At 43.5% G+C, this 12904-nt stretch overlaps 1 protein-coding gene across 1 annotated transcript in view; it reads left to right on the top strand.

Annotated features, from left to right (window-relative positions):
• The window catches only part of LOC142202396 (complement C3-like), a 59233-nt gene extending 48101 nt beyond the window's left edge, over positions 1-11132 (top strand). Inside the window, exons 24-41 of the mRNA XM_075272491.1 lie at positions 627-830; positions 2166-2241; positions 2514-2673; positions 3006-3104; positions 3187-3337; positions 3672-3835; positions 3935-4093; positions 4454-4513; positions 5661-5751; positions 6243-6294; positions 6750-6837; positions 7904-7993; positions 8073-8178; positions 9031-9120; positions 10004-10090; positions 10180-10263; positions 10501-10639; positions 10991-11132. Of these exons, the coding sequence (XP_075128592.1) occupies positions 627-830; positions 2166-2241; positions 2514-2673; positions 3006-3104; positions 3187-3337; positions 3672-3835; positions 3935-4093; positions 4454-4513; positions 5661-5751; positions 6243-6294; positions 6750-6837; positions 7904-7993; positions 8073-8178; positions 9031-9120; positions 10004-10090; positions 10180-10263; positions 10501-10639; positions 10991-11132 (2042 nt within the window). The remainder of the gene's footprint in view (positions 1-626; positions 831-2165; positions 2242-2513; positions 2674-3005; positions 3105-3186; positions 3338-3671; positions 3836-3934; positions 4094-4453; positions 4514-5660; positions 5752-6242; positions 6295-6749; positions 6838-7903; positions 7994-8072; positions 8179-9030; positions 9121-10003; positions 10091-10179; positions 10264-10500; positions 10640-10990) is intronic.
• The last annotated feature ends 1772 nt before the right edge of the window (positions 11133-12904 follow it).

Below are 12904 nucleotides of genomic sequence, written 5' to 3'. Positions count from 1 at the left end.
GGACGGAAACCTCCGTCCCCGGTGAATTGCAAGCTCAGAATGACGCGAAGCTGGGCGGCGCTGTTCTTTTAAATTAGAGGTCACATGTTTTCGGCAGCCAATGGGTTTTGCCTACTTTTCTCAACGTCACCGGTGTCGTAGTTCCTGTCCCACCTACCCTGCGCTGTTATTGGAGCAAAAAAGGCGCCAGGGAAGGTGGGAGGGGAATCGAGTAATGGCGCACTTTACCACGCGGTGTTCGATTCGATTCGAACATGCCGAACAGCCTAATATCCGATCGAACATGAGTTCGATAGAACACTGTTCGCTCATCTCTAGTAATCAGAATAAATCCCTGAGTCAACCTATGACTACTGCAGATCTATTCACACTAGATCTCTTTGCCATTGTGGAGACCACCTTGGTGATCTTATCCAAAAGTAGTGGAGATGTATTGTTGATACACTACAAATCAACAGGAACGTTGGCCATAATTCCGACCATTGGAGTGGGTAGTATAAGGCAAAGGTACGTGGGGGAGAGAGAATACTATAGACAAATAGCTCAGATACAAGTAAACCTACCATATCACTTGAACCCTGAGTATTAATGGAAGAGTCCACTAATGACTGTTTTATCTTTTTCAGGATCTCCAATCTCTCAGTTGGTAGAAAATGCCATCGATGGCTCTAAACTGAATAGCTTGATCATAGTCCCTGATGGATGTGCCGAGCAAAACATGGAGTCAATGACTCCAGTAGTCATTGCAACTCATTATCTGGATAAAACTAACCAGTGGGAACAGATAGGACTGCATCGTAGGGAGGTGGCTCTATGGAATATCAAAAAGGGTAAGTCAATAACACTAAACAATTCCTTGATAAAAGTGTGAAATGCCATAAGGGTGACTGGTATACAATGACAGTTGCAAACATACTTTACACTAGAGACTAAAGATGGGCGATTCGGTTCATACTGAGCCAGGTTCTACCCGAATGCTCCAAAACCAAACATATGAAGATCTGTCTCAGGCAAACTCTCAGACCCCAGAGTATAATACATGGAGATCTAGGGGAGGTTGAAAAAAAAAAAAGCATTCATACTCTCCCTTCCTTTTTAGGCCCTGGACCCTTATGTATTATCCTCTGGCGTATGAAGAGACCTTAGAGTATAATAATGTCAATTTCAAATTGAGATAACTTTGGCTATGTTTGCCTTTGAAAGCTAGAAATTAGACACCTGGGTTCCTAGTAGACCTAAGAGTGTTCTACACTATGTTTTATGGATAGGTTCCTAGGAGCCCTGACAGTATTCTACACTATGTTTTATAGATAGGTTCCTAGGAGCCCTAAGAGTATTCTACACTATGTTTTATAGATAGGTTCCTAGGAGCCCTAAGAGTATTCTACAATATGTTTTATAGATAGGTTCCTAGGATCCCTGACAGTATTCTACACTATGTTTTATAGATAGGATCCTAGGAGCCCTGACAGTATTCTACACTATGTTTTATAGATAGGTTCCTAGGATCCCTGACAGTATTCTACACTATGTTTTATAGATAGGTTCCTAGGAGCCCTAAGAGTGTTCTACACTATGTATTATAGATAGGTTCCTAGGAGTCCTGACAGTATTCTGCACTATGTTTTATAGACAGGTTACTTGGAGTCCTAAGAGTATTCTACACTATGTTTTATAGATAGGTTCCTAGGAGCCCTGACAGTGTTATACATTATGTTTTATAGATAGGTTCCTAGGAGCCCTGACAGTGTTCTACACTATGTTTTATAGATAGGTTCCTAGGAGCCCCAAGAGTTTTATACACTATATTTTAAGCCAATTTAAGGTGTGGTTCATACCAAACTTGTTTTTCCCAATATAAAACAGGGACCCAAGCCACTTAAAAGGTTTGTCCAACTCTAGCCTTGACCTATCAAATCGGTTCCAATCTATAATGTGAAATTGTCTTGCTGCTATGGATAAACTGCCTAACAACCAATCTGCCAGAGAGCAAGTTCCTAACAACCAGTGTGCCTTAAAGGTCTTACTAAGGTCTTCACCTCAAGACCACATTACTACTGAAATTAGAACAGCAAATGCTCCATGAGGTTTGGCAGTACTGTATGCAACTCTTAAAATCAGAATTTTGTAATAATTTCGACTATTGATCTTCTGTTGTATTGTAGGTTACACAAACCAACTCAGATTTCGTAGACCAGGAGGATCGTATGGGGCCTTCACAAGTTCAGCCAACAGCACCTGGTAGTTATGTCCGCCTTTACTAAAAGACCTTAAGTATTCACCAATGTCAAATGCACACACCTTGTATGATGATACACAGAACCCCTACTATGGATCCTCATGTGTTGCCATCTGGTGCCTCCAATGGGATTGCTTCTGGTAAAACATGAGGCGTGAAGTCTCCATATTTGGGCTTTCTGCAATACACATCTATGTACATGAGGCCCAGTAATGGACTAACCCTCTCAATGTCCTTTGTCTATCTAATATTTTCCACTTGTGTCGCTCTTCAGGCTCACAGCCTACGTTGGCAAAGTGTTTGCTATGGCCAGTGGCTTCACTGAAGTCGATAGGAATATTATATGCGGTTCTATCAAGTGGCTTGTTCTGAATACACAGAAGCCAGATGGATTATTCCAAGATAAGGCTCCCATTAGTGAACAGTACCTATCGGTAAGGAATGCCGTCCTCTCCACGTCATTGAAAAACCCAGAAAAATGGCTTCCAATGTAGGCTTCAGATATAGGTTTTGAATGTATAAAAATGTAATTTGCCACGTACTTATTGTTTATCCGTCCATTTTCCAAATATTTTAACCAAATTTTCAACTCAATTTTACAAAAATTGTAGTAGTTGTTATAAATTTTTCCTGAAGAAATGGAAAAATGAGTACAGTCAGTTGTCACCAAGCCTACTCATGCTTCAATCCTTCATTCAATTCATCGCACCACACATTCACATCCCCTTCTTCCTCTTCATCCATGTGTATCCTCTTCTTCGATCAGGGAGGACTATATAATTCATCAGATCCAGATGTGGCCCTCACAGCTTTTGTGGTCATCGCTTTACTGGAAAGTCAGGAGATCTGCTCCGACCAGGTCCATGTAAGTGTCCGGTACATTCTTACAATGATACCTCCAGTCTATTACACATCACCCAGCATTTCATCTGAGATTCTCCACATAGAGTCTGCAGTCCAGTATTGATAAAGCTGTGAGATACCTCCAGGACCATTACCAACCTCTCACCAGACCCCATTCCATCGCTATCACTTCATATGCTCTTGCTCTGGCTGGAAGACTGCAAAATACAAAGAAATTACTCTCTGCAGCAACAGGTAATGTCTAAATCCATGGACAGATCTTCTTCGGTCTTTTTGTGAATTTTTGTGAACCGAGAGTTGGCATCTGGTTAGGCTTGAAGTCTTTTTTAAGACCCTAGAAGTTAAGAAGCCACACCCTTCTCGCTATGATCGGGCTGAGTGATTATTTACTGCTCTACCCAGTCACTAAGGGATTCTGTACAGGAGAAACCTTTCCTTTAAAATTTAAAGGAACCAGCACTTCTTAGGTGAGACGTTGACCATGTACATGAACGACCAAGACATCTTCGTCTTCTTGTGTAGAGCAGTTTCTTCCCGTCGCCTAAAATAATGTCTCTGTCCTTTGCAGACCTGTCTCACTGGGATGAATCTGGCTCATTGTACATTTCCTTGGAAGCGACATCTTATGCTCTCCTCACCCTCTTGCATCTTGAAAGCTATGACTTGACAGACGCTTTGGCCCATTGGCTGACAGAACAGCGTTACTATGGAGCAGTATATGGATCCACACAAGTGAGAAATGTTTTCTGTTCCTCAGATCCACTTTCATGATGTTCAACAATGACCTTCCTATGGATAACATTATATTGTATTCTCATTGATTTGTTTCAGGCAACCATTGTGCTCTTCCAGGCATTGGCTAAGTATCATGAGGTCATGGTTGATAGAAAGCTGTTGAACGTAAAAGTCTCCTACAAGTTACCTGGAAGAAGTAATACTGTAAGCTACCAGTTCCATCCGGAAAATGCTTTGTTTGCTCGTTCCGATGAGGTGAGAATTGTTAGTGTCATTGGAATTTCTTAGAATCTTTTCCTACATTTTGTTTAGAAGCCTCTCTTGCCAAGACGACAACGTCCAGTCTTCTTGGGCATGACGCCTCAAGGTTTGCACACCTGGATTTGGTGATTTTCTGCCATTCTTCTCTGCAGATCGTCTCCTGATCTGTCAGGTTGGATGGTGGCTCTTATTGTCAGGTTTCTCCAGAGATGTTCCATTGGGTCCAAGTCAGGGCTCTGGCGGGACCACTCAAGGGCCTTTGCAAAATTGTCCCTAAATCACTCCATATGTGACCAATTTAAAATGTGAGCAATCCTTTCCAGATATTTAACCATGGTTTTATTTTCTCTACAGTCTAAGACAAATGAAGGTTTTCAGGTGGAGACCACAGGGCAGGGGCAGGTTACGTTAACGGTAAGTTAAAAAAAACACTAGGTAGTGTACGGTCAAAATGGGCTCCCACCACCCACCACCATGCTTTATCCATTCTGTACATTTGGTGGACACCAGGAATACAAAAGAACATTCTTGTAATCTGGACTGTTGGAGTCGTGAAGCTGGGAATAAAACTCCTCATAAAGGAAGAGGGACCCATTTGCCGACTGTGTTGAGGTTATTGACATGGACATGGATTGTCTTGTTTCTTTTAACCCTTTAATCTTGGTGGCTCTTAGAATTGGAAAAAAGTAACTACTTTCACCAGTGGCGTAACTAGGAATGGCAGGGCCCCGTGGCGAACTTTGACATGCCGCCCCCCCCCCCCCCGACAGACACCGATGCAAAAGACCTCGACTGACCCCCTCCTCCGCATTCCTGCGCGTCCTATTATGTCCCATAGCGGCCCCTGCACACAATATTATGTCCCTCAGTGGCCCCTGCACACAGTATTATGTCCCTCAGTGGCCCCTGCACACAGTATTATAGTCCATAGTGGCCCCTGCACACAGTATTATCCCCCATAGTGGACACCCATAAACAATTATTATACGCTGAGGTCTTTACAGACCTCAGAGTATAATAATCGGAGACCCGGGGGAATAAAAACATAAAAAAAACTCACTGTTGCTTACCTGTCCCCCGGCTCCTATGCTGTCGGCCGCCGCTCTCGTCCTTCTTTAATGACGTCGGATGTCACATGACCCGGGGCGCAGGCCGGGATCATGTGACGTCAGACAACTACCGTAGGCCTGAGGCCTGCACGGATCATGGAGAGGTAAGTAACATTGTTTGTTATGTTCTCTTACCTCTCCCAGGCCTCCGATCATTATACTCGGGGGTCCGATCATTATACTCAGGGGTCTGTAAAGACCCCCGAGTATAATGATAGTCTTTGTGGGGCCCGCGCCACGCGGTCACGGCCTATTAAAAAAAAAAAACGCAGCAGTATCGTCTGTCACCGGGCCCCCTAATGGCCCGGGCCCTGCGGCAGCTTTCTCCGCTGCCTCTATGGTAGTTACGCCTCTGACTTTCACCTTTATGCGCAGTGTTCACTTATGGTACAAATGACGTTGTAGTTTCTAATGAAGGTTACAACGTCTCCTGATTCTTATTTCTGGTCTAGGCGATAGCCACCTACTATGAGATTGTGACGGAGAAGGAAAAAGAATGTAATAACTTTCGTCTTTCGGTTACGGTGAAGGATGAGCCTTATCGTGAGTTGTCCAGTGTATTTTTTTGGTTTTTAACATTACATTGACATTGTCACTTATGTGTTCATACAAATTCTATGGACGTTTGCTTGCAACAATGTAATGTCCAAGGCAGATTCTACAAAAGAATGGTTCCCCTCTAGAGAAGCAGGTGCAAACTCAAGCAAAGGACCGATTTAGGGAATGGCCATTGACACTGATGAGAATGACCCACTGGTATTAATGTTGGGTTCATGGCTACCCTGGTATATGACAAATCCTTTATGGATCTTTCTCTGGTTCTGCAGAGATGACCCCAGCACTAGTTTCATTTCTGAAACATTTGCAGCTTTGAACAAGATGTACTCTGAGCTCCGAACCTTAATACAAGGGAATTCTTGGCAAATGGACTCAATCATGGTGATTCTAATGGTTGAAATAAGTCATTGTTTAGTCTTAACCTAAAACATTGGTATTTTTTTGTATTTTTATGCACTTTTTGTTTTATTATTCAGGCAAAACACCAGAGGGGGCCTTGGGGAAAGTGTCTATTACCATCTGCTTCAGGTTTGTCATCCCATGGGGTAAAATTTTTAGTAGAAAACATATATATATGTATTTTGTCCTGCGATGGGACAATGTTTAAGTGGCTTACTGCAGCCACCACTAGGGGGAGCTCATTGCTGACAGAGTTAGACCACTCCCACTGAGTTCACTACCAGCTATGTATTATCAAATGCTGTGAGCGCCCTCTGGTGGGGCTACGATGATGTAATATACCGCCTCACAATTTTTAACCCTATAACACTATACAAATTTTAACAAATACGGGAGCATTTTGAATTTTGCTTTTCTTAAGGGGTCTATGATTTTGGTCTTAAGTTACAACAGATGGTACTGCTATTAAAGGAGTCGCCTTGAATGTAATATCACAGACTATTACATGGGTTTGGGGGTAATAGAGCCGTCACATACTCATGGAACATCCCCATATGCTAATAACTATGCCGATATCTTCTCAGACATCTGAAACCCGTAGATGCCACAATGTCCATCTTGGATATCTCTATGATGACCGGTTTCACTGCTGATATTAACGACCTGAAGAAGGTAAGTTATAACAAGGGCACAATACTTCTTTTAAGAGTTTACCTTTCGACTCGTTGAACAATTTTACTTACCTTTTACTGAATTTGAGCTTCATTTGGTCTTATACTCCAGTCCCAGCCAAAGCTACGTGTCTTGTACTAGAGTTGCAGCTGTATCCTACACAAAATGGCAGCCAAGATCCAGCTAGTAACTAGGGTTGAGCGATTGGGATCGGGAAAGATCAGATCCCGATCGGTGATCGAGCAAATTTAACGATAGGGATTGGGATCGGTGGAAAATGATCGAAAATCGGATTTTGAAATCTCAAGATCGGCTCAACACCACTGTACATATAATATACAATTAGGGTTGAGCGATCGGGTGCCAGTTGAGCAAATTTCACGATTGGGATCGGCTGAAAAATGTTCAGAAATCAGATTTTAAAATCGATCCTGAAACCTCAAGATCGGCTCAACCCCACTAGTAAGTCTCAGTTACCGATTTATGTTCAGTGCCTAAGAGTAACCGAATCTAAACCAGCTCAGACTCTCAGCTTACAGTTGTCATTGGCCGGTTTAGATCATGTGGTCTGGATTATACTAAGCCTTATACCTTGTACTGTATCCACATCTTACCCACTTGCCATTGTTTTAGTTCCATAGTCTTCGGCATTCAGTCCCAATGGTTCTGTTTCGCCCCAGTCTGTCCCTGGTTTTTAGGGTTTGCAACCCCAGTTCATCCTCAGTATCAAGGACTTTAAGATGAATTTTGCCTCAACTCTAGAAAAACAAAGCAGTTGTCCTATGACGGCCTCTCCTTATGGGATCGGACTGTGCAGACAAGATAGGAGGGGTCGTACACCTGAGACGGGTTCATGTTATTTACTGTTAAGGATCCTTCCACGACCAAGTGTCCGATACTTGGCTGCCAATAAGCATTGAAGGGGATGTCGGCCCCCTTAACCTTAAAGTCCCACTGTATAGGCTGCACTTTATCTACCTGACCTCTTCTTTAGGACATGATATTTGGTCCTGTCACTTTAAATCCCGATTGAAGTCAAACTGAGAATCTTGTTTTCTCTCCACAGCTAAAAGTAGGAGTGGACAGATACATCTCCGACTTCGAGTGCAACAAAGAGGAATATGATAAAAGCACGGTCATCATCTACCTGGACAGGGTAAGGGGTAGATACTGTCCGGGGACATGCTCTGTCATTGTACACGTCATATGAACATTCTCATGACTTCCCCTTTAAGGTGTCTCATACTGAGGAAGAGTGCCTGAAGTTTAATGCTCACCAGAACTTCAATGTGGGGCTTATCCAGCCGGCCTCTGTCACAATCTACGACTACTACACACCAGGTATAGCCCCTAGAGGATGTTGTCACATGTTAGCCTGGGGATTTGGGATGCTGCCCAAGAAGGGTACCCGACATTTCAGGAAAAGTTGAAATAATTGATATCTCACTGTATAAGCCTTCACACATGGTGCCCTTTCCAGTGTACAGTCAAAGCAGTTTGGAGATGTGTATGAAGGTTGTGAAGAAAACAGACCCTCCCCCTCCACTCACTGTGAAAATGTCTCATTTCACATTGATAACTAAGGACAGAAGTTCCCTAGTAACAGGGAGTGAACAGTAAATTAGCTAGAAGGGAGACACCTAGAGGCAGGAACTTTGTCTTATTGTGGGAATGGATTGTGCAACCCGTTGGTTTTATGGAATCTAGTTACCCCCCTGGAACCCAGGTTATTTCGAAAATCCTCATCACATTTTTCAATGCCAGCTTGTTCATGGTTTCCTGACGAAATTAGATTTTTCTTGGGTGTAGAGATTGGAAACAGAAATGCCTTGAGAATGATCCTTAATATTTCATAGCTACCTATACCCAGGAATGTACAATATGGAAAAAGACCCGATAACAAATGGAATTGTCCTTCCACCTTTCATCCTGTTTTAATGATATTCCTTCCTGCAAGACCCCATAGTAGAGGCAGTAGATTGTATCTGTTGATTCTCACCATGTAGTGCCCTACCCTGTAACCATATTATACATTGCCTAATGATAAACCCCATACAATATGGTGCCCAGATAATAGCACCGTAAATTGAACATCTATACACTTGTCTAAATAGCAAGGCCATACGTTGCTGCTTCCACCATGACTTTCACCTCTAGACAGAGTCACTATATAGTGTGTTCTACCTCTTGTAGAAAGCCGCTGCACCAAGTTCTACCACAAAGATGAAGGTGACAAGTTATTGGGTCTGCTGTGCCACGGAGACCTGTGTCGCTGTGCTGAGGGTAAGTTATAACACCGGAAATGAGTGGCGTGGTAGTGTGCTCATCCTGGTGCCATACTAGAGGTGTCAACTGTGATTAGGGATGTGAATTGTGTGGTGACTTACCTGTCCTACGTGATCTGAATGCACTGAATACACTGTCTACCTATAAATATATTTGGACACTTGTGGTCAAATCGGCAATTACAGCCTCAACCCTCCGGGGCTTTCCACAAGTCCTTGTATGACGGCTCGTGGTATTTTATTCCATTTGGCTTGGAGAAGACAGGTAAGTTCTTTCACCAATTTTGGATGGCGGCTTCATCCCTTAGTTCGACGATCCAACTCGTCCCAAAGGTGCTCGATAGGGTTCAAGTCTGGGCTCTGGGCAGTCCAGTCAGTAACTTGATTGTCACTGTACCAAGCCATGGTAGACCTTGCTACATGACAGCTGGCGTTGTGATCCTGGAAGTAACATTGGTCCAACCCATAGACCCGCCATAATGTAGGAAGCACAGTGGTATCTAAAATAGTGCAATAGACATCGCGTTAAGCTTACCATGAACTGGGATCAAGGGTCCGTACCAGGAGAAACATCCCCAGACCATAACCCCACCTCCGCCGAACTTTACTGGGTGTCCAAATACTTATTGGTAGACAGTGTATAGAGACAAAAATCAGCTCAGGTTGCCCTTTCTCCTTGACCTAAAGTTGCACATGATTTTTTTGTTCTTGGCAACATATGGTCAAGAACCTAAGAAGAAGACCCTTCTTCCCTACAATAATGTACAGGCCAGTTGACCTCACCACCTCCTATAAGTTGTATCTCTCCACCTATTGTATGTTAAGGAGAGTCTTCCAGAGATTTAGGAGACCATATCTTCATTGATGTTCTTGTCGAACAGGAAATTGCCTGATGGCCCAGCAGACAGGAGATAACTTCACCGCCTCAGATAGGATTTCTAAAGCCTGTGAGGCCGGAATGGACCACGGTGAGCAACTCGGCCATTAAAAGCTCAAAACCAAGCTACAACGCACAGATTTCAGTGTCCACTATACATTACGTTTTTTGTCTTTGCAGTGTTCAAAGCCACTCTGTTGGAGAGACGTTATGGAAAGGACTATGACCAATATGAGATGCATATCACGAAAGTCTTTAAGACAGGTAATGTCACATCTACAGCAATGTGTTGACCATAAAGAACCTTATGAACATTGACGGTAGATCCACCAGGTCTTCGATTTGAGCCTACAGTAGGGAGTAGATTACCTGGAGAACCTTTTGTTCCATCTTTGACCACCCTTGCCTACAGGGCCACTGTTGATTCCCATCTCAACTTATGTTCAATTTTGGACAAATAATTAAAATTTTGAGATCTACCAAATTTCTCTCCATATACAGGAACGGATGAAAAAGCTCAGGGGAACAGCCGCAACTTCACCAGCCACATAAAATGTCGGGAAACTCTAAAACTGGAGGAAGGACTCGACTACCTGATATTTGGAAAATTAAGTGATATTTGGCAGACTAGTCCATTGAGGTAGGTGAAGGAGACACGACGACACGTTACAGTACAACGGGCGTCCACCATTTGCCATGTCTACAACTCTTAGTTCAACATCTCCAGATCTTTCCACGAGTGTGGATGGCCAAGCCATTGACTTTCATGGGATCTTGTTGCTTCTTATAGTTTGGCCAAGATTGACTTGGGGGTGGGACAAGGTGATGGGTCAAATGGAAAATGGGATGGAGGCACCAGGACCTTTAGGCCCAGGTGGTTAGGGGAGTAGTAGTATGAAGCAGATCCTTAAAGGTTCCTCCTATGTTCTCCAGCCCTTGTGGCTCCATCAGGAGGCGCTTGTATAACATCATTTTTTAATTTTCTTCACAGTTATTCCTATGTCATTGGAAACAATACCTGGATGGAGTGGTGGCCGAATGCCAGACAGTGTCAGCAAACTCAGTATGAAGGTCTCTGCGACATTTTCCATCAAGTGACCGAACAACTCGAGATGTTTGGTTGTTACAACTGAAGACGCAGAATGTCTCAGGATGCCGCGCTGTACACGGCGGCCATTTATGATCACAAATCACCTGTAAATCTTTCTTCTTATTTCAGTTTCTAGTTTCCATCTTATAATGTGACATCACTTAGGTGGGCTGATGGAGAACACGTGCCCCAGTCCTCAACCATGGCTAGGGCCATACCACTCTTCAGGAGTGGGGGGATATTAATATAAGGAGATGTCTGTTATGTAAGAGGTAAATTAATGTAGTAGATAGGGGACACCGTGGGTGACAGGGGGAACCAAAAGGGGGCAGCTTATGTACTACCTCCCACCCCCGCGGAACCTGTTGGTAAGACACTCCTATATCCTACTGTGGCACCTGTATGGCACAGAGACTATGACTACACCGTGTACAAGAAAAAGGAGACATTGTGTTATTTTTCTGTGTGTTATACTATTATTCCTCCAGCAGATCGCAGCACAACTCTTCAATAAACGTGTGCCAAAAAAAACTGCTGTGTGAATGGGCTCGATTAGCAATGATGGTAGCGGCCTGGGGCGACCACTAGGTGGAGATCACAGCTCCCATTGAGAACAATACCAGTTATTTCAATCCATATTGTCCCCCTGACTGTGGATATGCCACACATGCACTTAGAGATGGGATACCCCATTAAGAGGCCAAAGACACGGCTGCAGGTAACAGTTTCATTGCAAAATTTAGAACAAATCTGTTCCTAATGGTGTAATTCAATATTCCATACGACGTGCCGGGAATCTGGAAAAATATTCAGAATGGGGTGGGATTCTGAACCAAGTAAAAAAAACAATGGCTTTTGGAATATTTGGGAGAATAAACAAGGGAAAAAATGAAAAATTGATCATTTTATGTTTGAACTTGGAATTCCATTGGGACGCAGTATACATGAGGAGACACTAGAAGGCGCCGTCCTGCCTCCGGTCTTCATAGATCTCTGCTGTAGCCCATTCCTTGGATTTGCTTCCCCGGTGACATGTGGTAACCAGTATAAACCGCACAAGGCTCTACTGACCTCTGAGTTATTTTCTTGTGGTTTGTAGGATAAAGTCTCGTGCTATGACAGATCTGCAGGAACTGAGCTGGTGCAAATCTGGAATCTATCAATGTGCACATGTAGCAAAAAGGAAATCCCCGCCATTCAGTAACCGATACTACAGAATGTCTCTTATTCCATCATGGAGACCCTTCCAGGCTCCCATACTGGACGGGTCTCCCCAGCAATACGGAATATTTCCTAGCACTTCCCAGAATTCACAGGACTTGACTTGTTAGAGCAGCTGTTTGTGCTCCAGAGCTGAACTTCCTAATGTAACTGATGACAGGACGTTGCAGAGTTTTGGTCATCGGGTCACCCAGCTGCGATATTGTCAGCCCATCCCCTTTACTATTCTGTCCTCAAGGTGATCCCTATACTGGAGGACATGACTACACTGTATACATGTAAATGACTGCAGAAAAATATGGAACAAGACAAGGGGGCGCTCCCTCCATCTGGAGAAAAAATGTTCAATCAGGAAGCTGGTTCTGTAAGAGCTGAGAACTATACTGTAAGAGCTGAGAATGTGTGGAATAGCCTACCCTAGCAGTGGTTCTATACTGTAAGAGCTATGTATGTGTGGGATAGCCTACCCTAGTAGTGGTTCTATACAGTAAGAGCTATGTATGTGTGGGATAGCCTACCCCAGCAGTGGTTCTATACTGTAAGGGCTATGTATGTGTGGAATAGCCTACCCCAGCATTGGTTCTATACAGTAAG

The sequence above is a fragment of the Leptodactylus fuscus genome, chromosome 5 (genome assembly GCF_031893055.1).
Source record: "Leptodactylus fuscus isolate aLepFus1 chromosome 5, aLepFus1.hap2, whole genome shotgun sequence".
Taxonomy (NCBI): Eukaryota; Metazoa; Chordata; class Amphibia; order Anura; family Leptodactylidae; genus Leptodactylus; species Leptodactylus fuscus.
Note: the sequence above shows the minus strand (reverse complement) of the source record. Positions and strands in the feature narration are given on the sequence as shown.